The 27,949-nt window shown below is 47.5% G+C and overlaps 1 protein-coding gene across 2 annotated transcripts; it reads right to left on the bottom strand.

Annotated features, from left to right (window-relative positions):
* Positions 1-25,805, bottom strand: LOC146202242 (uncharacterized). Of its 2 annotated transcripts, XM_084588032.1 has the most exons (5): positions 25,567-25,805; positions 11,369-11,638; positions 1,815-2,084; positions 1,196-1,273; positions 1-309 (listed from the first exon to the last, which is right to left on the bottom strand). In XM_084588032.1, the coding sequence occupies exons 1-5, from the start codon at positions 25,783-25,785 to the stop codon at positions 100-102; spliced, it is 1,047 nt and encodes a 348-aa protein (XP_084444158.1). In that variant the 5' UTR covers positions 25,786-25,805; the 3' UTR covers positions 1-99. The 2 variants fall into 2 exon arrangements, with proteins under 2 accessions (XP_084444158.1, XP_084444159.1); XM_084588033.1 differs by lacking the exon at positions 1,196-1,273 and having other exon boundaries at positions 3-309.
* Between the last annotated feature and the right edge of the window lie 2,144 nt (positions 25,806-27,949).

Below are 27,949 nucleotides of genomic sequence, written 5' to 3'. Positions count from 1 at the left end.
TTTTTTTTTGTTTTTTATTTCAATATATTTATGCACCATTATCATTATTTAATAACTAATCATCGTTAATCATTATTTCACATTAGGCTTTTGTGTTATTTAACAGAAATCGGCTAAGTCCGCCTGAGCCGGTGACTGGCGCCTACACCGGTGATGGGTAGAGTAGGCCGCCCTCACCCGGCTGTTGTTTTCGGCAGCCCAGATTGGTCCCTCTGTCGGCGTTGGGGTGGCGAAAAGTCGCCTCCGCACGCAGGCCTCATCATTCCAGACATCGTAGAGGCTCTCCTCGGCAGAAAAGTGGGCCCCATCCTGGAAATAGCCGATGAACACAAACGCAAGCGAAAGTTTACTTTTAAGAACTAGGTTGCCATCTTATCTTTGGGTTGTCGAGTCAGGTCGAGGGAGATAAGCGAGGTACCGCGTTATCTGCGTGTTGATGGCAGTAATGGAACTCGGTCGTCGCAGTAGCCAGATCATGAGACCTATTCGTGGCGCCCAGTGTCATTGTCCTAAACAAAGTCCATACACCGTGCGTAACCGAACAACCATTCAAAGCACGCAATGATAATGAGCTTGTAAGGTACCAAAGTCACACCTGAAATCACAGTACTGTGCATGCTCAACCACCAGTCACATCGTTTCGCACCGAGAGCAAGAGCAATCCAGCTTACGACTGAATGCTAACGTAACAAGATCGTGTGATCACTGTCTATAAAGAGGCTGTTGAGCATCTCTGCCCAAGTTCCAAATCAGTAGCCCCTCACGCCTTATAATTAATCTCGCAATGCTGCTTGACGATACCAGCTTTTGTAGGATACTTGAACAGTACCACTAATTTATTACACGTATCTTCCCAACTTACAGCACTGCAATTCACACCTGTCACGAAACACAGTCAACAGTGCCCTGACTCAGACGCTGCGTGGGGCCGCCTCCCGTCCGTGGCTTCCCATGTGAATCTTGGTGTGCATGAACTCTGCAAATAACTTAATCACTGATCTTTGAATTGTGACGCTGTTGTGTAATGCATAATCCTTATCGTACCGCTGTAAGCAACCAGAATATGTGAAAGACCACTGGACATAGATATAAAGCCCTGCTCAATGACACCGCACTAAAGTGTCTGCATTACAAAGGGTAGCATATGTTTGACCCGGAATGCAAAATTCCCGAGTGTTTGATCCCACTTACTCACCCAACTCACGTGAGAAGCCTTAGTTGGCTGCCTGTGCCAAATTGGCTGTGTCCCGTGGTTGCGTGACGTTGCCCAACCCTGCAACCAATCAGTGCCTTGCGCTCTCTACTGCCAGGTACCAGTACCATGGGTTTGATTTCTCACTCACAATGCTCACGCAGAAATTTCGAGAACACAGCAACTGTAATGCTATCGCGTTAAATCTACACCGAATATCATGCACGATGTCTTTTGTCGACAGCGGTACAGCTCCTGGTTCAAAAATAATTATTAGAACGTATGCTAATTAGATACCGTCTTTGCGAAAAATAACAAGGCTGCAGGGCTTCTCAGATATTGACTCCGTAACGTACCCCAAGAAAACGAGAGGACCCTTAACAGCGAAAACCAAGGGGCCACCTTCTCACACAAGGTGCTTATAAATTAAGGGAAGGTATAAACGCTTCAATACAGTGTATGAAACAAAACCGCGCCGCTTGGTTATTAATAGCAACGACGGCACCTGGCATGTCCTGCCTACGTGGCTAGCACATCGACAAGGCACCTATAGGTTTGTTCGATCGAACACTCCCCTTCAATTACATCGACCTAAAAATGTGTAGTCCAAAAGCGTACGCACCGTGATGGCAAACTTGGACTTTGCTTGCTGCCTGATTAGGCGGCTCATGGGGCTAGAACCTTCCGAGAAGAGTCTGCTGGCTTCCAAGTTGCCACCAGTCTCACTGACTTCAGTACGGCCACGAAAGCCAGGGGCTAATATGGCTGACTGGTCACAGCTTGTCTCACTGGCTAGGAAGCGGCCTGGAACACATGGCGCCATGCTCCAGGCTTCAGAATCGGAGATCAGCTTGAACGCTTTCTCAGGGCCAGCAATGACGACTTCTTTGCACTGCGCAAGGAGAAAAAATAGACCGACCCTACAGTTTTCCCCAACTGCGCCACTTACTGTGCACAAGGAACCCTGACATCAGGATACTCAACCCGCCGTAACAAAGTGAGCTTACAACCAAAAGTTGTTCATCACGCCTCAAAGGACGAAGCTCAAGACCGGCACTGCGGCATGAACTGACGAGGCACTCGGCTGTTGTGCCGGTGGGGTTATCATACAGTATCCCACCGTCAACATGGTTGTGCCAAGGAGTTGGTTGCATAGCGCTCATCACCCGTTTCGTGAACGAGTGCTGCCAGCTCCCTAGACGGTAGCGATGGATCCGAGTCGGCACTAGTGAAATGAAGAAAAACTTTATACACTATTTACAGGCATTGACACAACGAGATCAGCTCTGCGGCAGAAAGTTGCGACGGTTTTCGCACAGCGACGGCCAGGGAGATTACGCCGCGTCCGCTTTCTGAGGCTCAGAGAGGGCGAACTGCTCGCAATGGATTCTAGTGACGAACTAACTATCGGAGTGTCGAGCACAAGCACTTCAGTCTCCGTAAACCGAGAATCCGTTGACACTGAAATGGTCTAATCTGACGGCAGCACTTTCGCAGGACCAATGGGAGAGCTTGCAGCGCTCTTGCCTCAAATATGCCGCGGAGCGGGAAGGGTTCTACTGCATGGGCCACGGAGCCGAGCTGTCTCGTTCCTCAGTTCATGTTGAAACACGCCGCTTCGCTCTCCTTGGCATGGCTCGCGTCCAGTGCACTAGTGCTTTGCAGGACAGCACCCGCATTTTGTGAAGGAGGTGTTCGCCGGAGGAGTTTGGTGCCCGGCTGAATTTCTGGGCGGCTGTTACCACGCCCAACACGGCAGAAGTTGGCAGCTTTTTAAAAACCCCGATCAATTTCTCGCTGGCATGACACCTCGTAAGTTCAGCGGTTTGCAGCCAAAACGTTTTATTTCGCCTTCGTTTTCAGATCGTTGCAGGCAAGAAAAAATTCTTTAAAGGCACTAAGTACTGCTTATGCGCGGAAATGCGAAAACATTCTCTCGCGCTACATCTGGCGTAACTTATGCTTGATGATCTCTCTCCGCACGCTCCATCCTCTCCTCCGCTTGAGCTGCGTGCCAAGAGACAGACGCGCATGTCTAAAGGCGCCTTTGTTTGCGTCATCTGTTTTTAATTATCACGTTTGTTTTTGCGTCATGCATAGTATGCATGTACCATGCAGCGACACAAGTGTGCTCATAATAAAATGTCTGCGCCTTACAACATGTTGTTTCCGAAAGTGCTGAGTAATAATACGCGTGTTTATGACTTGTAGTCGTGACTATGTGGGGCATATTCTGTTCAGTATTTTTTCCGTTGCACACGCATCAGCGTTCAAAGCGGCAGCCGCCATCGCTGCTCTCTCCTGTTCCCTTTCTCTTTTTCACCCGACGCATGCCTATCAAAGGTGAGCCTACTTCCAAAATAAACCGAGGTTTCGCTCTCTAGCCTACTTCCATAATAAACCGAGGTTTTGCTCTCTTGCTGACCGGCATGGCTTCTGTTGGCATGGCTTCTGTTCCTTGGCGCACCGCTGTCAGCCATGGTGACGCTACAGTGGCGACGAGGATTCACGACGCACAATTCGTGAAAGAAGCCCAGCACCGGACTGCATCGTTGGAAGGCATGGCGCATCTCAAGCTACCAAACTTTTACGAAAGTACAAATTAGTGGGAACCATACCTTATCAACGTTGAAGCGTACTTTGAAGGAAAAGCCGTTGCAGATTCAGCAAAGAAGAGAGCATTGCTTGTGGCAGCATTAAGCATGGACACTGTCCAGATATTGGCAGGGAAAGTAGCTCCGCGCACGCCAATGCATTGACTTATGAAGAAGCAATTGCAACCTTGAACGAGTTTTACGACCCAAAAAGCCCTGCCGGGATGGCGCAGTGGTTTGGGACGTTAAACGCCAGAAAACCAAAACCAAACCAAACGACTCAAAAAGGAACAAAATCACTGAAAGTTAAATTTTGTAACCGTTGCCAGGCCGAAGGGAAACCAATTTAGGCATTTCTGGAGGAAATACGGCGGATTGCGGATAAATGCAACTTTAGAAGCAGTCTGTACCGGAGGCTACGAGATCGTATTGTTTGCGGTTTAAGGTCGAGTGCACTACAGAAACAGCTCTTGTCTAAAAGGGACTTGACGCTACAAGAAGCGGAGGCAATAGTAATTGCAGCAGAGGCTGCAGAAAACCGATGTAAAAACGACGAACGCCGAGGAGACGCCACTACTCAAAGTAGAGGCATGCGGAAAGACGCTGGATCGTGTTGAACAAAAGCGTTACAACACCAAATCTTGCAATAAATGCGGCAGTGAGAAACACAAAGAAAACGCCTCTTCGGGGCCAAGTCTCGGTGTTACCGGTGCGGGCGGCAAGGTCATCTTGCGCGGAAGTGCCGACGTCGTGTGTCACATCCAGACAAGACGTGGGCGGCGAGAGAACTAACACTTTGGCTGTCGCAGAAGGCTCGTCGAACGATGAAACAGAGACGTCGCACATTTGGACACCAGCATCTGAAAGGAATTATTTTCAGGAGCCAACTATTCGCAGAGGTTTCTCGTGGGGGTGCATGGAATTGAGAATGGAGGTAGATTACGGGTCGTCAATTTGCGTCATCCCTCGCGAACTCAAAGAGAAGTATCGCAAGCAGTGGCCAAGCCTGAAAACATCAAACGAAGTTTTCCTGCTACGTAGGCCGCCTCCCTGTCCTAGCAGAACTTCAGTTACGCGTCCGCTACCAAGGGGCATCCATTGTGTGCCCTTTAACTGTGTTAGATTGTGCGGGACCGAGCCTCTATGAACGTGACTTGCTTAGTCTACTCAACAACGCAGGAGCTCCAATCTTGCAGATAGCAGCCCAAGACGTCTCGCTGGAAGACCGCAAAAGCAGCTACCGCATCTCTACAGTAGCCAAAGTAGTCAAGACAGTAATAAGATTGGCGGTAGGGAAAACCAGTCAGACGAAGCACCAGTGACGAATCACGAGGTGACGAAAGCATTAGAAACTATGAAATGGGGGAAATCAGCTGTTGAGGATCAGATAACTACAGATTTGTTGTCACCCCGTATACTTGTCACCCTGTATACGCAGTGTCTGGTGTCATCGACGGTACCGGAGCCAAGGAAGAATGCAAACATTTTCTTCATTCATAAGAAATGGGACTGACTCTAAGGACGTTAAAAATTACAGACCAATCAGCTTACTGTCTGTTACGTATAAGATATTTACTAAGGTAATCGCTAATACAATCAGGACAACCTGAGTGCAATCAAGCAAAGGATCAAGCAGGTTTTCGGAAACGTCACTCTACTATCGATCATATCCATACCATCAATCAGGTGATAGATACGTGTTCGGAATATAATCAGCCCTTATACATAGCATTCATTGATTACGGAAAAGCATTTGACTCAGTTGAAACATTGGCGGTGATGCAGGCATTGCGAAATCAGGGCGTAGACGAACCCTACGTGAAAGTGCTGAAAGATATATATAGTGGCTGCACAGCAACCATAGTTCTGCATGAAGTAACAAAATTCCCATAAAGAAAGGTGTTGGGCAAGGAGACACGATCTCCTCAGTACTATTCAAACCCCTTTTAGAGGAAGTATTCCGAGACTTGGAATGGGAGCAGTTAGCGATAAGGGTAGATGGAGAATACCTTAGTAATCTGCGATTTGCTGATGACATTGCCTTCGGGGGATGAACTACAAATAATGATTGATGACCTAAACAGGAAAAGTAGAATGGTAGGCTTGAAAATCAATATGCAGAAGACGAAGGTAATGTTCAACAGCATCGGGAAGAAACAGCAGTTTAAGTTAGGTAGCGAAGCACGGAAACTAGTAGGTTAATATGTCTACTTAGGACAGGTAGTGACCGCCGATCCGGATCATGAAAAGGAAATGAGAAGATTGAGATGGAGTGCATTTGGCAAGCACTCGCAGATTATGACTAGCAGCTTACCGGTATCACTCAAGAGGAAAGTATACAACAGTTGCATCTTACCTCTACTCACCTATAGGGCTGAAAGGTGGAGGCTAACCAAAAGGGTTCTACTTAAGTTGAGGACAACTCAGAGGGCTATGGAACGAAAAATGGTAGGGGTAACATTAGGAGATAGGAAGCGTGCAGAGTGGGTAAGAGAAATAACTCAAGTTAACATTCTAGTGGAAATTAAGAATAAATGGGCATGGGCAGGACATGTAGTGCGAAGAGAGGATAACCGATGGACGCTTAGGGTAACAAACTGGATTCCAAGGGAAGGAAAGCGTAGCAGGGGGCGGCAGAAAGTTAGGTGGGTGGATGAGGTTAAGAAGTTCGCAAGGGTCAAGTTAGCACAGAACCGGGTTATTTGGAGAAATATGAGAGAGGCCTTCATCCTGCAGTGGGTATAGTCAGGCTGATGATGATGATGACCAGGACATCTTTTCTACCGTTCTAGGCCTCATCAATGGGACCCCCGCTAGTCTTCACCTTAAAGAGGGATTCATTCCCAGATTTAGTAAGGCTACAGGCCCATTCCCAAGGCTTTGCGCGATAAAGTGACACAGGAGTTGGACAGGCTAGTTTCTATAGGCGTGCTGTCACCACTCAAGCATTCCGAATGGGCAACACCAATTGTAGATGTGCTATAAGAATGGCACGGTCCGAATCTGCGGCGATTTTAAATCCACTTTGAACCCAGCTTGTGCCACCAAGCAACATCCATTGCCCGTTATTGATGACATGTTTGCCCATTTGAGCGATGGTGACTGTTCTGGCACGCTGAACCTGCAAGATGCATAAAACCAAATACCACTAGACGAAGCGGCAAAAAAAGTCTGCATCATTAACACGCACAAAGGGCTTTTCTAATTTAATAGGCTACCGTTCGGAATAGCATCGGCACCGGCAATTTTCCAGAGAAAGATGGATGAGGTGCTGGGAAGCTATTTGGCCGTACAAGCTTATTTAGGCGACGTGCTTGTCTGAGAAAGAAAAAACGATAACGTTAAGCGATTAAGAAGTGTCCTACAACGCTTCCGAGAACACAGAGTGAAAATTAGATACGATAAGTGCGAACTGCGCTGACCGGCTGTGTCTTATCTGGGGCCCCGAGTTCACCGAGACGGTCTTCACCCGATAGAAAAGAATGTTGAGGCAATTGTAGACGCACCAAGCCCGCGTAATGTTGTGGAACTGCGTGCATTTCTCGGAATGCCGACGTTTCACGCCAAGTTCCTGCCTAACATGTCGACTACTCCTTTCCAGTTATATCAGAGATTGGAAAAGAATGCACGCTAGCGCTGGAAAGAGAAACAGGAATCCGCATTTAATGTGGCTAAACAAAGCCTTACGGCTGCCCAGGTTCTGTTGCCTTTCGATAAGAAAAAGGAATTGAAATTGGAATGTGACGCGTCCCCGATGGGTGTGGGAGCAATCCTGTTCCGCACAGTCGGTAACGTTCATAGGTGAATTGGGTTCCGTTCTAGAACATTAACACGAGCTGAACGGAACTATTCCCAACTAGAACGAGAGGCACTAACACACAAATTTGGTGTAACAAAATTTTGTGACTACCTTCTAGGGCGAGAATTCACCCTGGTAACTGACCACCAGCTGCTTCTGGGCCTGCTGAGACGGATCGTCAGATACCAGCAATGGCCGCCGCACGCATCCAGCGCTAGGCACTCTGTCTCGGGGCCTACGACTACAAGTTACAGTACACTCCGGGCAAGCAGATACTCAACTCCGACGCCCTGAGCTGCCTACAACAACGAGCTCCGGAACCGGTCGGGGATGGTGAACCTCCAGAATACGTCTTATAACTAGAAAGACAGGACGAAGGTTCCGTGACAACACGTGAGCTCATTGCCTGGACAGCCGCAGACGCAGTTTTGACGGAGGTTAATTGTTACGTTATGAACGGGTGGCCCAGAACCACAAACTCATTACCCCATTTCATACTGCCATTCTTTGCCCGGAAGCTGGAATTGTCAGTCGCGCATGAACTAGTGTACTGGGGACATCGTGTGGTAATACCGAAAGAAGCTCGTACAAGGGTGTTGCATCTTCTGCATGAGACTAATGAGGGATCGTCGGCTATGAAAGCAGTTGCACGTTCTCTGTTTTGGTGGCCAGGATTAGATAAGGACATTGAGGAAATATCAGCTACTTCTCTGAACTGCATCCAGAACCTGCCGATTCGAACGGCCGCTCCGCTAGTTAATTGGCCATCCACCTATGAAAAGTGGTCGCGTATTAACGTGGATTTTGCAGGTCCAATCGCAGGAAAAGTGATCCGTGTAGTGGTCGACTCGCATGCTATATGGAAGGAAGCGATACCACATGTGCATGCCAACACTCAAACTGCTGTTAGCTGCCTGCTTTCCATTTTTAGTCGATTCGGAGTCCCACGAACGTTAGTCTCTGACAACGGTACGCAATTTACCAGCCAGGAATTTGCTACATTTGCAAAAAAAAAATAATATAGTGCATCTACGGTGCGCCCCCTGTCACCGTAAGTCGAATGGAGCCGCAGAAAGAGCTTTGAGAACTGTTGTTCAACTACCGCAGAACTCCGCTGAAAAGTGGAAAATCCCCTGCGGAGATGCTTTTGGGTTACCAACTGCGATCCCGGCTGGACTCGTGCTTTCCGTCTACGCTTGCAGAGCCACCGCAGGGTCAAGATGCCTGGACCCTACTACCGGAGTCAAATGTTTTCCTGCGGAACTGCGGAATGGGGACAAGTGGATATTGGGACGGCTACGACAGCATCCAGTTCCAGGATGGCCACGGTGTCAACCCCAATGAGCCTGGCCCGGCGAGATGCAGATCAAGTTCATTTGCAATGCGACTGTACATCGAATGATCACCACCTCAAAAGTCATGTAAGCGAGCAAAACCCCCTAGTTAGCTCGCCAACGACTGCAGACCATACTACTCCTAGGACCTGCATTCCCAGCGGCTCAAACTCTCCGAACCAGTTCCCCGGCGTAGCTTCTCCAGGTCATCCTACGACCGAACCAGCACAGAGAGAGGAAGCCGCAAGCCCCGAACAAGCCCTTAGGCGTTCTACGAGGCAACGCAGACCAGTGCAGCGTTTCCTATTTTACGGAGAAAGTGTGGCATATTCTGGTTCAGCATTTTTTCCGTTGCGCACGCGTCAGCGCTCGGAGCGGAAGCCACTATAGCCGCTCTATCTTCTTCCCTTTCCCTTTCAAACGTGACGCATGCCTATAAAGGGCTAGCCTACTTCGAAAATAAACCGAGGTTTTGCTATCTCGCTGACCGGCGTGGCATCTGTTCCTTGGCGCGCCGCTGGCGGCCATGGCGATACTGCACTATCAAATTGAGGCATGAATATGAGTAATGTTTGAGCAGACACCACACCTTACAGTACGTTAGCAAGGAAAGTGCTGAGTGATGCTGCTCTTTTCCTGGCTTGAAGTGGTGTCTTGATTATGAACGTGATGTTTTTCTTTCTGGTCGTAGAACGTCATTTCGTCAATCATGACTATGCGTATACTCTAACATGAGCTATGACATCTTACGGCGGCGTGGTGACGTTATCCGAATTTCGTTGCATGGACGGTCACTCACGTGGACACCAGCTAATATTGCTCATGGGAGATACTTGTTTTACCCTTAAACCACTCAACGTAAAAAACATGCGACGCGAAATCATCATTTCACCACAAACTACAAACACAGGTACCAGCCTGAGCGGCAGAAAATGACTTCGCATGGCAAACAAACACTTTCTGCTAAAGCAACACAAAAAGCCACAGCAAGTTTGAGTAGCTACCAATGGAAAATAATGCATCTTCTTCCTTAAACAGGAGGAAGTACCAAAACCTTCAGCCTTTCTCTATCCCTAACACTCGCCCTATGAGTACAGACGCGCTTTTCCATTGAAAAGCCAGTGAAGGCTAATATTAATATTAATGTAAATTGTCCTCTAATTTAAAATATCCCTACAGATGTTCATTGTATCTTAGTTCAATCACGAAGACAAACTTTTACTACATGGCACACAAAAACTGGTTTTTTCACATGAATTCGCTTTGTCGAAGTCACGAATGGGAGAATAAATACACGAACCATCCGTGCTGGTGCAAATATATCGCTTCGCCATCAGCACGTACAGACAAACACTTGTGTGGCGACAAAGAACTGAGTGCCTGGAGAATACTGTACACCACTACACCCCGGTCTCCCTTAATTAAACGCGGGCCTATAGCGAACAAAGGGCACGAGAAAATTTCTGAGCTACAGGCTGCAATCGGCTGTGACGTTGTCCACGGGCGGCCCTCTGGCGGCTCTATGCCGGGCCAAGTTATATCAGCAGGGCATCTATAGAATCTGAACTGCTGCGAATTTTCGTTTAGTTTATAGCGTTTAACGTACCGAAGCGACTAATGGCTATGAGACATGTCGGAGGCCATGGGTTCCTGTCCCATGAGCGTAGTGTTGGTTTTGTTCCGCTTTCTATCTGCTTCATTATATTTAATCTAGAATACGATTACAGTATCAATTCAGGTCAACGGCACAAGTTAAAAAAACTAACTCCTATGGTTTGCATGGCTTCGCTGACTGCTAATTTATATGCCTCCTGATAGTACCTACCTGTACCAGCACTTACTGTGGTCAAGTGGCTCAGGCCACATAATTTACAGGGTACACATAGTGCACAAGCCGAGAGATTTGTTGTAGCCTATCCTGGATTTTTTGAAGTCTAAGGTCTACAACCTTTGAAGTGCAGAGTCGATTAAGACATTTCGATTGAAAAACGGCCACACACTCGGCATATTCTTGCGACGTTGTTGAAAACGTAGCAGATGACTAGAGGTAGCAGAGCGAAAACACGACGATGAACACAAAAGTTACCAGGACAGCTTCGCCCTCTTCATAACGCGCAGCATCATCTGCCCATGCAATCATACCAACAAGCTAAAGCACAACTCAAGTGAAAAAATACACAGTGAAAAAATACGCACCCGTGAAACTAGTCGCACCCGTGAAACTAATTTATAAGCACACAAGGTGCTTATAAATTAAGGGAAGGTATAAACGCTCCAATACAGCGTATGAAACAAAACTGCGCCGCTTGGTTATTAATAGCAACGACGGCACCTGGCATGTCCTGCCTACGTGGCTAGCACATCGACAAGGCACCTATAGGTTTGTTCGATCGAACACTCCCCTTCAATTACATCGACCTAAAAATGTGTAGTCTAAAAGCGTACGCACCGTGATGGCAAACTTGGACTTTGCTTGCTGCCTGATTAGGCGGCTCATGGGGCTAGAACCTTCCGAGAAGAGTCTGCTGGCTTCCAAGTTGCCACCGGTCTCACTGACTTCAGTACGGCCACGAAAGCCAGGGGCTAATATGGCTGACTGGTCACAGCTTGTCTCACTGGCTAGGAAGCGGCCTGGAACACATGGCGCCATGCTCCAGGCTTCAGAATCGGAGATCAGCTTGAACGCTTTCTCAGGGCCAGCAATGACGACTTCTTTGCACTGCGCAAGGAGAAAAAATAGACCGACCCTACAGTTTTCCCCAACTGCGCCACTTACTGTGCACAAGGAACCCTGACATCCGGATACTCAACACGCCGCAACAAAGTGAGCTTACAACCAAAAGTTGTTCATCACGCCTCAAAGGACGAAGCTCAAGACCGGCACTGCGGCATGAACTGACGAGGCACTCGGCTGTTGTGCCGGTGGGGTTATCATACAGTATCCCACCGTCAACAGGGTTGTGCCAAGGAGTTGGTTGCATAGCGCTCATCACCCGTTTCGTGAACGAGTGCTGCCAGCTCCCTAGACGGTAGCGATGGATCCGAGTCGGCACTAGTGAAATGAAGAAAAAGCTTTATACACTATTTACAGGCATTGACACAACGAGATCAGCTCTGCGGCAGAAAGTTGAGACGGTTTTCGCACAGCGACGGCCGGGGAGATTACGCCGCGTCCGCTTTCTGAGGCTCAGAGAGGGCGAACTGCTCCCAATGGATTCTAGTGACGAACTAACTATCCGAGTGTCGAGCACAAGCACTTGAGTCTCCGTAAACCGAGAATCCGTTGACACTGAAATGGTCTAATCCGACAGCAGCACTTTCGCAGGACCAATGGGAGAGCTTGCAGCGCTCTTGCCTCAAATATGCCGCGGAGCGGGAAGGGTTCTACTGCATGGGCCACGGCGCCGAGCTGTCTCGTTCCTCAGTTCATGTTGAAACACGCCGCTTCGCTCTCCTTGGCATGGCTCGCGTCCAGTGCACCAGTGCTTTGCAGGAAAGCACCCGCATTTTGTGAAGGAGGTGTTCGCCGGAGGAGTTTGGTGCCCGGCTAAATTTCTGGGCGGCTGTTACCACGCCCAACACGGCAGAAGTTGGCAGCTTTTTAAAAACCCCGATCAATTTCTCGCTGGCATGACACCTCGTAAGTTCAGCGGTTTGCAGCCAAAACGTTTTATTTCGCCTTCGTTTTCAGATCGTTGCAGGCAAGAAAAAATTCTTTAAAGGCACTAACTACTGCTTATGCGCGGAAATGCGAAAACATTCTCTCGCGCTACATCTGGCGTAACTTATGCTTGATGATCTCTCTAAGCACGCTCCATCCTCTCCTCCGCTTGAGCTGCGTGCCAAGAGACAGACACGCGCATGTCTAAAGGCGCCTTTGTTTGCATCATCTGTTTTTAATTCACGTTTGTTTTTGCGTCATGCATAGTATGCATGTACCATGCAGTGACACAAGTGTGCTCATAATAAAATGTCTGCGCCTTACAACATGTTGTTTCCGAAAGTGCTGAGTAATAATACGCGTGTTTATGACTTGTAGTCGTGACTATGTGGGGCATATTCTGTTCAGAATTTTTTCCGTTGCACACGCATCAGCGTTCAAAGCGGCAGCCGCCATCGCTGCTCTCTCCTGTTCCCTTTCTCTTTTTCACCCGACGCATGCCTATCAAAGGTGAGCCTACTGCCAAAATAAACCGAGGTTTTGCTCTCTAGCCTACTTCCATAATAAACCGAGGTTTTGCTCTCTTGCTGACCGGCATGGCTTCTGTTCCTTGGCGCACCCCTGTTAGCCATGGCGACGCTACAGTGGCGACGAGGATTCACGACGCACAAGTCGTGAAAGAAGCCCAGGACCGTACTGCATCGTTGGAAGGCATGGCGCATCTCAAGCTACCAGACTTTTACGAAAGTACAGATTAGTGGGAACCATACCTTATCAACGTTGAAGCGTACTTTGAAGGAAAAGCCGTTGCAGATTCAGCAAAGAAGAGAGCATTGCTTGTGGCAGCATTAAGCATGAACACTGTCCAGATATTGGCAGGGAAAGTAGCTCCACGCACGCCAATGCATTGACTTATGAAGAAGCAATTGAAACCTTGAACGAGTTTTACGACCCAAAAAGCCCAGCCGGGATGGCGCAGTGGTTTGGGACGTTAAACGCCAGAAAACCAAAACCAAACCAAACGACTCAAAAAGGAACGAAATCACTGAAAGTTAAATTTTGTAACCGTTGCCAGGCCGAAGGGAAACCAATTTAGGCATTTCTGGAGGAAATACGGCGGATTGCGGATAAATGCAACTGTAGAAGCAGTCTGCACCGGAGGCTACGGGATCGCATTGTTTGCGGTTTAAGGTCGAGTGCACTACAGAAACAGCTCTTGTCTAAAAGGGACTTGACGCTACAAGAAGCGGAGGCAATAGTAATTGCAGCAGAGGCTGCAGAAACCGATGTAAAAACGATGAACGCCGAGGAGACGCCACTACTCAAAGTAGAGGCATGCGGAAAGACGCTGGATCATGTTGAACAGAAGCGTTACAACACCGAATCTTGCAATAAATGCGGCAGTGAGAAACACAAAGAAAACGCCTCTTCGGGGCCAAGTCTCGGTGTTACCGGTGCGGGCAGCAAGGTCATCTTGCGCAGAAGTGCCGACGTCGTGTGTCACATCCAGACAAGACGTGGGCGGCGAGAGAACTAACACTTTGGCTGTCGCAGAAGGCTCGTCGAATGATGAAACAGAGACGTCGCACATTTGGACACCAGCATCTGAAAGGAATTATTTTCAGGAGCCAACTATTCGCAGAGGTTTCTCGTGGGGGTGCATGGAATTGAGAATGGAGGTAGATAACGGGTCGTCAATTTGCGTCATCCCTCGCGAACTCAAAGAGAAGTATCGCAAGCAGTGGCCAAGCCTGAAAACATCAAACGAAGTTTTCCTGCTACGTAGGCCGCCTCCCTGTCCTAGCAGAACTTCAGTTACGCGTCCGCTACCAAGGGGCGTCCGTTGTGTGCCCTTTAACTGTGTTAGATTGTGCGGGACCGAGCCTCTATGAACGTGACTTGCTTAGTCTACTCAACAACGCAGGAGCTCCAATCTTGCAGATAGCAGCCCAAGACGTCTCGCTGGAAGACCGCAAAAGCAGCTACCGCATCTCTACAGTAGCCAAAGTAGTCAAGACAGTAATAAGATTGGCGGTAGGGAAAACCAGTCAGACGAAGCACCAGTAACGAATCACGAGGTGACGAAAGCATTAGAAACTATGAAATGGGGGAAATCAGCTGTTGAGGATCAGATAACTACAGATTTGTTGTCACCCTGTATACTTGTCACCCTGTATACGCAGTGTCTGGTGTCATCGACGGTACTGGAGCCAAGGAAGAATGCAAACATTTTCCTCATTCATAAGAAATGGGACTGACTCTAAGGACGTTAAAAATTACAGACCAATCAGCTTACTGTCTGTTACGTATAAGATATTTACTAAGGTAATCGCTAATACAATCAGGACAACCTGAGTGCAATCAAGCAAAGGATCAAGCAGGTTTTCGGAAACGTCACTCTACTATCGATCATATCCATACCATCAATCAGGTGATAAAAAAGTGTTCGGAATATAATCAGCCCTTATACATAGCATTCATTGATTACGGAAAAGCATTTGACTCAGTTGAAACATTGGCGGTGATGCAGGCATTGCGAAATCAGGGCTAGACGAACCCTACGTGAAAGTGCTGAAAGATATATATAGTGGCTGCACAGCAACCATAGTTCTGCATAAAGTAACAAAATTCCCATAAAGAAAGGTGTTGGGCAAGGAGACACGATCTCCTCAGTACTATTCAAACCCCTTTTAGAGGAAGTATTCCGAGACTTGGAATGGGAGCAGTTAGCGATAAGGGTAGATGGAGAATACCTCAGTAATCTGCGATTTGCTGATGACATTGCCTTCGGGGGATGAACTACAAATAATGATTGATGACCTAAACAGGAAAAGTAGAATGGTAGGCTTGAAAATCAATATGCAAAAGATGAAGGTAATGTTCAACAGCATCGGGAAGAAACAGCAGTTTAAGTTAGGTAGCGAAGCACTGAAACTAGTAGGTTAATATGTCTACTTAGGACAGGTAGTGTTCGCCGATCCGGATCATGAAAAGGAAATGAGAAGAAGATTGAGATGGAGCGCATTTGGCAAGCACTCGCAGATTATGACTAGCAGCTTACCGGTATCACTCAAGAGGAAAGTATACAACAGTTGCATCTTACCTCTACTCACCTATGGGGCTGAAACGTGGAGGCTAACCAAAAGGGTTCTACTTAAGTTGAGGACAAATCAGAGGGCTATGGAACGAAAAATGGTAGGGGTAACATTAGGAGATAGGAAGCGTGCAGAGTGGGTAAGAGAAATAACTCAAGTTAACATTCTAGTGGAAATTAAGAATAAATGGGCATGGGCAGGACATGTAGTGCGAAGACAGGATAACAGATGGACGCTTAGGGTAACAAACTGGATTCCAAGGGAAGGAAAGCGTAGCAGGGGGCGGCAGAAAGTTAGGTGGGCGGATGAGGTTAAGAAGTTCGCAAGGGTCAAGTTAGCACAGAACCGGGTTATTTGGAGAAATATGAGAGAGGCCTTCATCCTGCAGTGGGTATAGTCAGGCTGATGATGATGATGACCAGGACATCTTTTCTACCGTTCTAGGCCTCATCAATGGGACCCCCGCTAGTCTTCACCTTAAAGAGGGATTCATTCCCAGGTTTAGTAAGGCTACAAGCCCATTCCCAAGGCTTTGCGCGATAAAGTGACACAGGAGTTGGACAGGCTGGTTTCTATAGGCGTGCTGTCGCCACTGAAGCATTCCGAATGGGCAACACCAATTGTAGATGTGCTATAAGAATGGCACGGTCCGAATCTGCGGCGATTTTAAATCCACTTTGAACCCAGCTTGTGCCACCGAGCAACATCCATTGCCCGTTATTGATGACATGTTTGCCCATTTGAGCGATGGTGACTGTTCTGGCACGCTGAACCTGCAAGATGCATAAAACCAAATACCACTTGACGAAGCGGCAAAAAAAGTCTGCATCATTAACATGCACAAAGGGCTTTTCTAATTTAATAGGCTACCGTTCGGAATAGCATCGGCACCGGCAATTTTCCAGAGAAAGAAGGATGAGGTGCTGGGAAGCTATCCGGCCGTACAAGCTTATTTAGACGACGTGCTTGTCTCAGAAAGAAAAAACGATAACGTTAAGCGATTAAGAAGTGTCCTACAACGCTTCCGAGAACACAGAGTGAAAATTAGATGCGATAAGTGCGAACTGCGCTGACCGGCTGTGTCTTATCTGGGGCCCCGAGTTCACCGAGACGGTCTTCACCCGATAGAAAAGAATGTTGAGGCAATTGTAGACGCACCAAGCCCGCGTAATGTTGTGGAACTGCGTGCATTTCTCGGAATGCCGACATTTCACGCCAAGTTCCTGCCTAACATGTCGACTACTCCTTTCCCGTTATATCAGAGATTGGAAAAGAATGCACGCTAGCGCTGGAAAGAGAAACAGGAATCCGCATTTAATGTGGCTAAACAAAGCCTTACGGCTGCCCAGGTTCTGTTGCCTTTCGATAAGAAAAAGGAATTAACTGGAATGTGACGCGTCCCCGATGGGTGTGGGAGCAATCCTGTTCCGCACAGTCGGTAACGTTCATAGGTGAATTGGGTTCCGTTCTGGAACATTAACACGAGCTGAACGGAACTATTCCCAACTAGAACGAGAGGCACTAACACACAATTTTGGTGTAACAAAATTTTGTGACTACCTTCTAGGGCGAGAATTCACGCTGGTAACTGACCACCAGCTGCTTCTGGGCCTGCTGAGACCGGATCATCAGATACCAGCAATGGCCGCCGCACGCATCCAGCGCTAGGCACTCTGTCTCGGGGCCTACGACTACAAGTTACAGTACACTCCGGGCAAGCAGATACTCAACTCCGACGCCCTGAGCCGCCTACAACAACGAGCTCCGGAACCGGTCGGGGATGGTGAACCTCCAGAATACGTCTTATAACTAGAAAGACAGGACGAAGGTTCCGTGACAACACGTGAGCTCATTGCCTGGACAGCCGCAGACGCAGTTTTGACGGAGGTTAATTGTTACGTTATGAACGGGTGGCCCAGAACCACAAACTCATTACCCCATTTCATACTGCCATTCTTTGACCGGAAGCTGGAATTGTCAGTCGCGCATGAACTAGTGTACTGGGGACATCGTGTGGTAATACCGAAAGAAGCTCGTACAAGGGTGTTGCGTCTTCTGCATGAGACTAATGAGGGATCGTCGGCTATGAAAGCAGTTGCACGTTCTCTGTTTTGGTGGCCAGGATTAGATAAGGACATTGAGGAAATATCAGCTACTTCTCTGAACTGCATCCAGAACCTGCCGATTCGAACGGCCGCTCCGCTAGTTAATTGGCCATCCACCTATGAAAAGTGGTCGCGTATTAACGTGGATTTTGCAGGTCCAATCGCAGAAAAAATGATCCTTGTAGTGGTCGACTCGCATACTATATGGAAGGAAGCCATACCACATGTGCATGCCAACACTGAAACTGCTGTTAGCTGCCTGCTTTCCATTTTTAGTCGATTCGGAGTCCAACGAACGTTAGTCTCTGACAACAGTACGCAATTTACCAGCCAGGAATTTGCTACATTTGCAAAAAAAAAATAATATAGTGCATCTACGGTGCGCCCCCTGTCACCGTAAGTCGAATGGAGCCGCAGAAAGAGCTTTGAGAACTGTTGTTCAACTACCGCAGAACTCCGCTGAAAAGTGGAAAATCCCCTGCGGAGATGCTTTTGGGTTACCAACTACGATCCCGGCTGGACTCGTGCTTTCCGTCTAAGCTTGCAGAGCCACCGCAGGGTCAAGATGCCTGGACCCTACTACCGGAGTCAAATGTTTTCCTGCGGAACTGCGGAAGGGGGACAAGTGGATATCGGGACGGCTACGACAGCATCCGGTTCCAGGATGGCCACGGTGTCAACCCCGATGAGCCTGGCCCCGGCGAGATGCAGATCAAGTTCATTTGCAATGCGACTGTACATCGGATGATCACCACCTCAAAAGTCATGTGAGCGAGCAAAACCCCCTAGTTAGCTCGCCAACGACTGCAGACCATACTACTCCTAGGACCTGCATTCCCAGCGGCTCAAACTCTCCGAACCAGTTCCCCGGCGTAGCTTCTCAAGGTCAGCCTACGACCGAACCAGCACAGAGAGAGGAAGCCGCAAGCCCCGAACAAGCCCTTAGGCGTTCTACGAGGCAACGCAGACCAGTGCAGCGTTTCCTATTTTACGGAGAAAGTGTGGCATATTCTGGTTCAGCAGTTTTTCCGTTGCGCACGCGTCAGCGCTCGGAGCGGAAGCCACTATAGCCGCTCTATCTTCTTCCCTTTCCCTTTCAAACGTGACGCATGCCTATAAAGGGCTAGCCTACTTCGAAAATAAACCGAGGTTTTGCTATCTCGCTGACCGGCGTGGCATCTGTTCCTTGGCGCGCCGCTGGCGGCCATGGCGATACTGCACTATCAAATTGAGGCATGAATATGAGTAATGTTTGAGCAGACACCGCACCTTACAGTACGTTAGCAAGGAAAGTGCTGAGTGATGCTGCTCTTTTCCTGGCTTGAAGTGGTGTCTTGATTATGAACATGTTGTTTTTCTTTCTGGTCGTAGAACGTCATTTCGTCAATCATGACTATGCGTATACTCTAACATGTGCTTTGACATCTTACGGCGGCGTGGTGACGTTATTCGAATTTCGTTGCATGGACGGTCACTCACGTGGACGCCAGCTAATATTGCTCATGGGAGATACTTGTTTTACCCTTAAACCACTCAACGTAAAAAACATGCGATGCGAAATCATCATTTCACCACAAACTACAAACACAGGTACCAGTCTGAGCGGCAGAAAATGACTTCGCATGGCAAACAAACACTTTCTGCTAAAGCAACACAAAAAGCCACAGCAAGTTTGAGTAGCTACCAATAGAAAATAATGCATCTTCTTCCTTAAACAGGAGGAAGTACCAAAACCTTCAGCCTTTCTCTATCCCTAACACTCGCCCTATGAGTACAGACGCGCTTTTCCATTGAAAAGCCAGTGAAGGCTAATATTAATATTCATGTAAATTGTCCTCTAATTTAAAATCTCCCTACAGATGTTCATTGTATCTTAGTTCAATCACGAAGACAAACTTTTACTACATGGCACACAAAAACGTGTTTTTTCACATGAATTCGCTTTGTCGAAGTCACGAATGGGAGAATAAATACACGAACCATCCGTGCTGGTGCAAATATATCGCTTCGCCATCAGCACGTACAGACAAACACTTGTGTGGCGACAAAGAACTGAGTGCTTGGAGAATACTGTACACCACTACACCCCGGTCTCCCTTAATTAAACGCGGGCCTATAGCGAACAAAGGGCACGAGAAAATTTCCGAGCTACAGGCTGCACTCGGCTGTGACGTTGTCCACGGGCGGCCCTCTGGCGGCTCTATGCCGGGCCAAGTTATATCAGCAGGGCATCTATAGAATCTGAACTGCTGCGAATTTTCGTTTAGTTTATAGCCTTTAACGTACCGAAGCGACTAATGGCTATGAGACATGTCGGAGGCCATGGGTTCCTGTCCCATGAGCGTAGTGTTGGTTTTGTTCCGCTTTCTATCTGCTACATTATATTTAATCTAGAATACGATTACAGTATCAATTCAGGTCAACGGCACAAGTTAAAGAAACTAACTCCTATGGTTTGCATGGCTTCGCTGACTGCTAATTTATATGCCTCCTGATAGTACCTACCTGTACCAGCACTTACTGTGGTCAAGTGGCTCAGGCCACATAATTTACAGGGTACGCATAGTGCACAAGCCGAGAAATCTGTTGTGGCCAATCCTGGATTTCTTAAGTCTAAGGTCTACAACCTTTGAAGTGCAGAGTCGATTAAGACATTTCGCTTGAAAAACGGCCACACACGCGGCCAATTCTTGCGACGTTGTTGAAAACGTAGCAGATGACTAGAGGTAGCAGAGCGAAAACACGACGAACACAAAAGTTACCAGGACAGCTTCGCCCTCTTCATAACGCGCAGCATCATCTGCCCATGCAATCATACCAACAAGCTAAAGCACAACTCAAGTGCAAAAATACACAGTGAAAAAATACGCACCCGTGAAACTAGTCGTCTCTGTGCGCAAAAAGAGCATTCAAAGTGGCACCGCTCTCACCAACCACACGGCCTTTCCCGTCCTCGACTTTTGCAGTTTACCCCGGTTCTGTCACAGCAATACAAATTTTAAGTATCGCTATAAGTTCTACTCGCAGATACACATGCAGTACTGTCATGAACGCCTCCATTTTTGTAATTACCACAAGTATCATACTGAAAAACTAGAAAATAAAATTCAAACCTCTCACCGCCACGTTTTGTTTTGTCTTTACCCGAATAAATATTCCTTCTACTGAGAGGCGCCTCCCAGCATTTCCATAAACTAAGGGCGGTCGAGCCGATAATACTGGGCACAAAGAGTACGAAGAAAGCCACCGTATCCCTTTGCTGATTTTCCCGATAGAACGTGCACGTAAGGGCGGTGGACGACAAATTCAATGAAAGCACTTGTACGGTAAATCGAATCGGGACGTTGACATAAAGAAATTGTGTCATTCTCACGAACGCATGAGACGCTAACCTGCAAAGACGAATTGCAGGCCCACCTAAAACTGGTAAGCCCAGAGCTTTCCCCTATGACTACCTGCGCCAATTCGTGAAACGAACTCAAATAGATCCTGCTGCCGTGGATGGCCAATAGCAAGCATACATGGCAGTATTTGAACTACAGTAATGAAAAAACTAATTTAATTACTTTCACGGTAATTTGTAATGTAATGAATTACTTTTTTGGCTTGATAGTTTAGTAATGTAATGAATTTCTTTTTGGCAGTGGTTTCGCAGCAAACATAATTCCTTTCGAAATTACTTTCACTTAAATGCACCACTACTCCTTCAATAGACAACAAAGTAGAATGCTGCAAAAGCAGGAACGACATGCGGCAAGCAGAAGCCAGCGTAACGGATCGACAAAAGGAGGCAGCATGGAGCAGAACAGTGTGTCTGAGACCTCCTGTGTGGCAGGTTCACTGTGCGGCTATCTCATGCAACATTTCTCTAAGCAGCAGGAAACAAGGCTTCAAGGGAATGCCGAAACACAAATTGTGCAAGAAGAACGGAGTTGAAAACTAGTTGGAAGCGCGGCGAAGAGGCACTCCCTGTTGCGTCGGCTAAGGCACAGTGGTTCCTGGTTGCACTCGTCACCGCGGGGGGAACGAGGGTTGAGGCGGCGTAGACAGGCAGAAGGGTCCACGGCGTGAGCATTACTGAGCGCGAGGTGCCGAGGACGATACCTGGAACTACGGAAGGAATAAATAACCTAGCTTCGCCTACAAATGGCGGAGACAGCTCCGGGCCAGCTCATTTCGCGACCTTTCGACCATGCTTCTACTTTTTCTTTTTTGCGGTTGTCTTATTTTTGTAATGTCAGGTGCCATAGGAAAGAGGGAAGGAATAGTTCTCTGGGACGGAATTTGGCGGGAAGACGAAAAAACATGTGTGCTTCAGCACCCGCCTCGGCCACCAGATGCCCACACAGATGCATGAAGCAAAAGTGCATGACTCAGGGCTGTCAATAAACGGATTTCAATCAATCATGTCTGGAGAATAAGTTTTGTTTTGTTTACTAGCTTTACTTTCGTTTTTGCATGGATAACAATTAGAAAATAATTTGAAAGTAATTGAATAACTCTGTCGAAGTGATTGTAATGTAACTTCATTACTTGTTAGGAGCAGTAATGAGTAATTTAATTACTCTTCTGAGATTTTCAGCAGAGTAATTAGTAATGTAATTTAAATCCTTTTCAGAAGTACTTTTGCCATGTTCGCAAGGTATTAGCCGCAATTCCGTACGCGTAGATATAGAATGGATATAAAAACCTTATCATTGCGATTCCTCAGCTGCAGAATCCCTTAGGCTTTTGTTACACTAAGTGGTGTACAGGTGCACCAAAACCAAAATGGACCACATTCAACCTACCTGAGTATGGCGCCGAGCTAAAAAGCTTGTATGTTAATAGGGTAAATGCTACCCAAATTTGATCACAGTGATCTTCTAGACTCAAAGTGGAGGCATTAGTGCTGCAGCATAAATCACTTGGCATTGAAAAAGCCAAGACGCGCCACCTATGGGTGGCTCAGCTGTGTCGCTGATAAGGATGATAGTGAAAAGGACAAGGAGGATGCTATCCAGCCAGCTTGTGGGTTTGTCCTCGTCTTATATCACTGCTTACGCCAGTCCTGTATGCAATATCGACGTCAAATGTCAGTTATATGGGATTTTATGAGGCATAAGCAACTATGGCTATGATACGCCCAACACAAGTTTAGATTATTTGATATATCAAGTACCTAGACCTATATTCATATTTGATTCAAAGCAATTGCTTTTTTTAAGAAGCACAAAAGCAATAAAAAAATCGACGACTTATTGTTCGCCTAAAAGGAATGCTGGATGAAATGCAATGTGTTCTTTGTAAAATGCAGTAAAATAGTTTTTTCCTGAGCCCTAAAATGAAATGCGAACAGCGGAGTGCGTGCAACAGTATCCAGCTGAGGCAGTCTGCCTATCATCATCAGAGATTGGCTCGTTCTTCCGATTTGCGACTTCTTTTCTTGCTTGAGAGAGAGAGAGACAGAGATGGTGGTTTCGCAACCGGAAGAGGCTGTGACATACGTGGGTGGTGCGAGTGATATTACGGAAGCCAAATCAAAACATTGTATGCCTTTTGAGCTAAGAGCGCTCACTTAACCCACGCAGGCTATAGCCGCTAGACAGCGAAACCATGTTGTGCAAGCCATCATCTTTGAAGAGACTAAATGTGGCGCTCCAAGTGCACAACGAGAAGACTATTGCTAAATAAATAACAGAAGCAAAACAGTCGCAAAACGGAACAAATTTCCCATCTCAAACGATGGCATTGAGACTGCCTCAGCTGACCTTTTTTTTTTTTTCCACGTGGTCCGCTGATCGCATTTCATTTGGTGCCAAAAGTGCTACCTTTTCAGCAAGCACGGAATACCTGACTGCAAGTGTGACAGTCTCTCAATGCAAGATGACATAATACGCTTTCAACGTCGAAGGTTGTCGACTGAATACCTTCTAATATTCACGATTGGCCGCAAAGATTTATAGACGTTGGGTAGCCTACAACTTGCAGGGTCTCAGCCATTCGTGCAGAGTAGGTTATTGTTACACACGTAGGTTGTGTCCGGACTCCAGAAGCACAGACTTTAATACATATAAAAGAAGTTATTCAAGCTTCATTTGTAGCCCACCTGTCAGGTTGCATGACAAAGTCCCTTCTGCTTGAGTCATCATTCATCTACATGACCCCCGATAGTATGGACCGGAAGAAAATAAAGACGTCCCAAACCCACATGCAATCATTATGTCATAAGCTACGTGTTTAAAATTGGTCGGCTCGCCCCGCCGTTACCCTCACCGCAAACAACCAAACCATAAGCGCCGGAAACATAATTTGTACACATTGACGTGGTCAAAGATTGTTTGCACCATAAACTAAAGCTTGACCAGGCACGCCTTCGTGGAACCCACTGACCTGGGAGCCTTCGTGGAAGGTACAAGAGTACCAACGCGACAGTGTTAACGATTTCCATCCGTGGATGCCGTGCGGATCTTGGTGTGTATGCACTCTGAAAAACACTTATCACTAATCCTGTAATTGTGCCCCTATTATCTCACGCATACTCCCTATCGTGCCGCTGTAAGCAACAATGTTATGTGAAAGATAATCGGACATAGATATAAAGCCCTTCTCAAGAGCCTGCATCGCAAAGGGTATATATAGCATGTTCTGAATCGGTGTGCAAGAACCCCTGAGAGTTCTATATCCCCTCGCTGCTTCTGCCAAATGGGCCGTGTCACACTGCCGCGTGACGTCACACAACCCTACGCCCCAATCAGGGCTTAGGCCCTTTCAGGTGCCACCTACCATCGCCATGCTTATGATTTATCGCTCACAACGCTGACCAAGCCCTTAACCGAATCCTCATGCGCCCCACAAACAAATATATCCCTAAAAGGTGGATACACCGGGTCGCCTAGGAATAAGTGATTTATAATTTGTGATGCGCCATCAGCACACCCAGAGCTTAGAAAGATAACCGTGGAGCCTGGTCATTTCTGGAAGAAAAAAAAAAGCACTGTCGTGATCGCAATAATGCAGAATGTGAAAGCACGTGGACAAACTTCGTTCCGCACGATCTAACAAAATCCACCCGTTCTCTCTTCTCTCAAAAGGGGTTTATCATTATCACTCTTATCGTACGCGCGCCATACATAGAAGCTTCATCCGGTGCCGCTTAGATGGCTCCCGCAGGGAGGCTCTCTAAGCAAAGCATCTGCACCGGTTGTCAAGATGTTCCGTTCACTTGTACAATAATTCGCTCGATCCCCTCGTTTCCTTGTTTGTCTTGCCGTTCGAGCCACGTTTGTGATCAGAGTAGTACAGTATATTGGCATTTAGTGTTGCGACCAGTTAGCCTATCTAAAGTGAAAATTGACAGCCACGCCTGTGAAGCGCGCCAGAGGAAGCATGGGGGACGAAATGCATGAGTAACACGCCCTTTACCTTATTCCTAAAATCGCCGCCATATGAGCAGCAGTCTTGTGCAGCAATAATCTTTGGCGCCCACGCTCAACGCACGATATTTCTCTGCAAAAGCTATAAAAGTGGCACCCCGCGCATGTTCCGATATGTTAGCGGGATGGGAAAGATGAAAGTGAGGGTAAATAACTAAATCAAGGCACGAGACTGCCCACCTGTGCCTTTAGATGATGTGGAACGCAGGTCTGCCACGGTCTTCCGCATCCCGCAATACTGTGATTGAGACAATACCTCGCAGGTCTTGCATATGCAGCTGATTTATCTGCAAGGCCTGTAGTGGTTGGTCTGATCAAACGCAACCCCTTCACTCGCTCGAAAAAATGTATCAATCCAGACGAGTACGCACCTCAATCGCCAGCTTGGGTTTGGCTTCCTCAGCGAACAGGCCGGTCATAGGATTCGCAATGCCCGAGGCGAGGCTCTTGCCTGCTGACTTGAATTCGGCCTCACTGGCTTCAACACCGCCTGGAACAGGCCCTGGAACACGGCCGGCGTTGCTGCGACCCGGTTGGAATAAGCTAGAAGCTAGAAGCTTGGTGCAACCGGGTGAAAATACGCAAATCATCAATGCAACCCATGGATTGGCTTGGCTTTGTTTATTATTTTCGGATTGGCGTTTTTGCAGGTAAGCCCGAGGCCAGTGTTGCCAATTTAGCTACCTTTGGACTCAACTAGCTACCAAGAAAGGTAGTTTAGCTACGAGTAGCTGTTTTAGCTCTTTTCTTCAAAATCTAGCTACAAATCTAGCTATTTTGGTGAAATCTAGCTTAAATCTGGCTACATTTCGGAAAATTACTATTCTGGCGTGAAAAATCTTCCCACAGACACTACACATCATGCTACACATGATGAAACTGACGTCAGGCACGTAGCGTCATCTGGTAGTTTTTAAACAATACGCAAACCAGACAAAGATATCCAGCGAGAAAGAAGGAAACACTTGAAAAGAGAGAGGAGGATGCAATACAAGGCGCCACTTAAAGGGTGTTGGTATGCCTCACCGCCTCTGCCTCCATGAGCTTCCTTCATGTCCGCCTCAATGGGAAAAAGAAAAAAATAGCTCACAAAGTAAAGAGGCGAGGCGATGCGGCTGATGCGGCGGCGCAGCTTCTGACGGGTGTCGCCTATCGCGCAGCGCTGGGGCTCCGATGAGCATCGAAGTCATGCTCGCGGTACACTATTGTGCATGTGTGTACGCATTCCTATTATTTAAACTTTAACGTTCTTTGCACGGCTACCATAAGGCGCCTAGAATCGACTGTCTGATTCGACTCTCTCTGCGGATCATGCGCGGTCAGCACCGAGCGGATAAGAGGCCAAGAGGCCCACCGGTCCGAGTTACGCCGAGTCGCGGACTGAAAATATCGCCTGGGCCACGGCCGCTCAATGAGCGGCCGTGCCTGGTCAGTCATTACACCTTTCATAGCTCTCCGTTCATAGGCTTCTGTGTACGCGCAAAAAGTAGATAAACGACCGTTCTTTACATGTTTACAGAGCAGTGATGCATTCGCACCTCGTCTTTTCTTAGCGCGCAAGCCTTAACGCTTTGCAAAATCGTCTGCCTAAATTATCGGAATCGAAACCTGAGCACATTCATCATTCGTTATTCGTTAGCACTTGTCATGCGTAGTCGCCTGCAGGAAACCATATCTTGATAGCTGTGTTTAATTTTTACAATAATAGAGCTGCCTATAAATGCGTTATATATGCAAAATATAGGAGGTATTCACTGACGCGCTGTGCGCGGCGTATTGTGGGTAATTGAGGCGCAGTCGGCCATTTTTGTGTCCACGGAACGAACAGGGCGAACGTACGTATCAAGTGCTGTCGTGCGGTTCTAAAATCAGTGGCATCCGCAGCAATATGTTGTTTATTGAGCTATCGTAGACTGCAATAGACGCGTGCACAGTGTAAACAAAGGAAGCTGAAGAGCTGCGCGAACGACCTCGGCATTTTAAGGTTCCGGAAGTACACACGAACAACTCCACTCGAACGAGATACCTCACCGAAATGCGACGTTACGTATGGCTGGCACGGCTCAACCGCACAAGTATTATAGAATATGAGAAATGTATGTCAAAATGGGCTGGACTGGAATCTTCCGGATGTGCCCCAGCAGCCAGCTCTTGTCACTATCCGTGCACGACTGTTCTTCACGCACTCGGAAGACACATTCCCGGTAAAAGAGCAGCGCGGTATCGCTTCCAGTCATGCGCATGCATGCAGCGCGCCACCAACACCTCCTCGCCGTGTTTTGCTGCAATAAAATCCTTCAAAGAGGGCTCGCTAAACTTTGTGTTTGCCGCACTTGCCTCATTCGATCAGAAGAAGTTGGATGTTCGCATCGTCTGTGTCGGCTGCTAATCAAAGCAGACCGCATACAGATTCGGCGAAGGAACGTAGGCGGGCAGAGTTGTTTTGCAGAAGGTTTGAAAAACTTTATAAACTTATTTATCTCTAATAACAAATCAAGTTTAGCTTGGCCAAAACTGCGCTGTATTTCCAGAGCTTTGTTGCAAAAAGTTATTTCGAGCCCGCAAGGCAACGAGGTGGCGCCACCGGTGTCATCCCTGTGGCCTGTGGCAGCGGTTTCTTTTGCTTCCTTACCGCGACAGACGATGCAAACATCCGACTTCTTCTGACCGATTAAGGCAAGTGCATCAAACAAGTTTTGTATAAAACATCCTGACTACCAAATGCCATTTCTATGCAGAATATCAGCTACAAAA

Source organism: Amblyomma maculatum, chromosome 1 (assembly GCF_055883805.1).
Source record: "Amblyomma maculatum isolate TAMU_Amacu chromosome 1, ASM5588380v1, whole genome shotgun sequence".
In the NCBI taxonomy this organism is placed as follows: Eukaryota; Metazoa; Arthropoda; class Arachnida; order Ixodida; family Ixodidae; genus Amblyomma; species Amblyomma maculatum.
Note: the sequence above shows the minus strand (reverse complement) of the source record. Positions and strands in the feature narration are given on the sequence as shown.

Bases quoted from the DNA above. Each gene is read 5' to 3' on its own strand.
- LOC146202242 (XM_084588032.1), bottom strand. From the start codon at position 25,785: ATGATTTGCGTATTTTCACCCGGTTGCACCAAGCTTCTAGCTTCTAGC. The intron at 11,639-25,566 runs GTGCGTACTCGT...CTCCTTGCGCAG, and splicing joins AACCCAAGCTGGCGATTGAG to TGCAAAGAAGTCGTCATTGC. The intron at 1,274-1,814 runs GTGCGTACGCTT...GATTGGTTGCAG, and splicing joins AGTCCAAGTTTGCCATCACG to GGTTGGGCAACGTCACGCAA.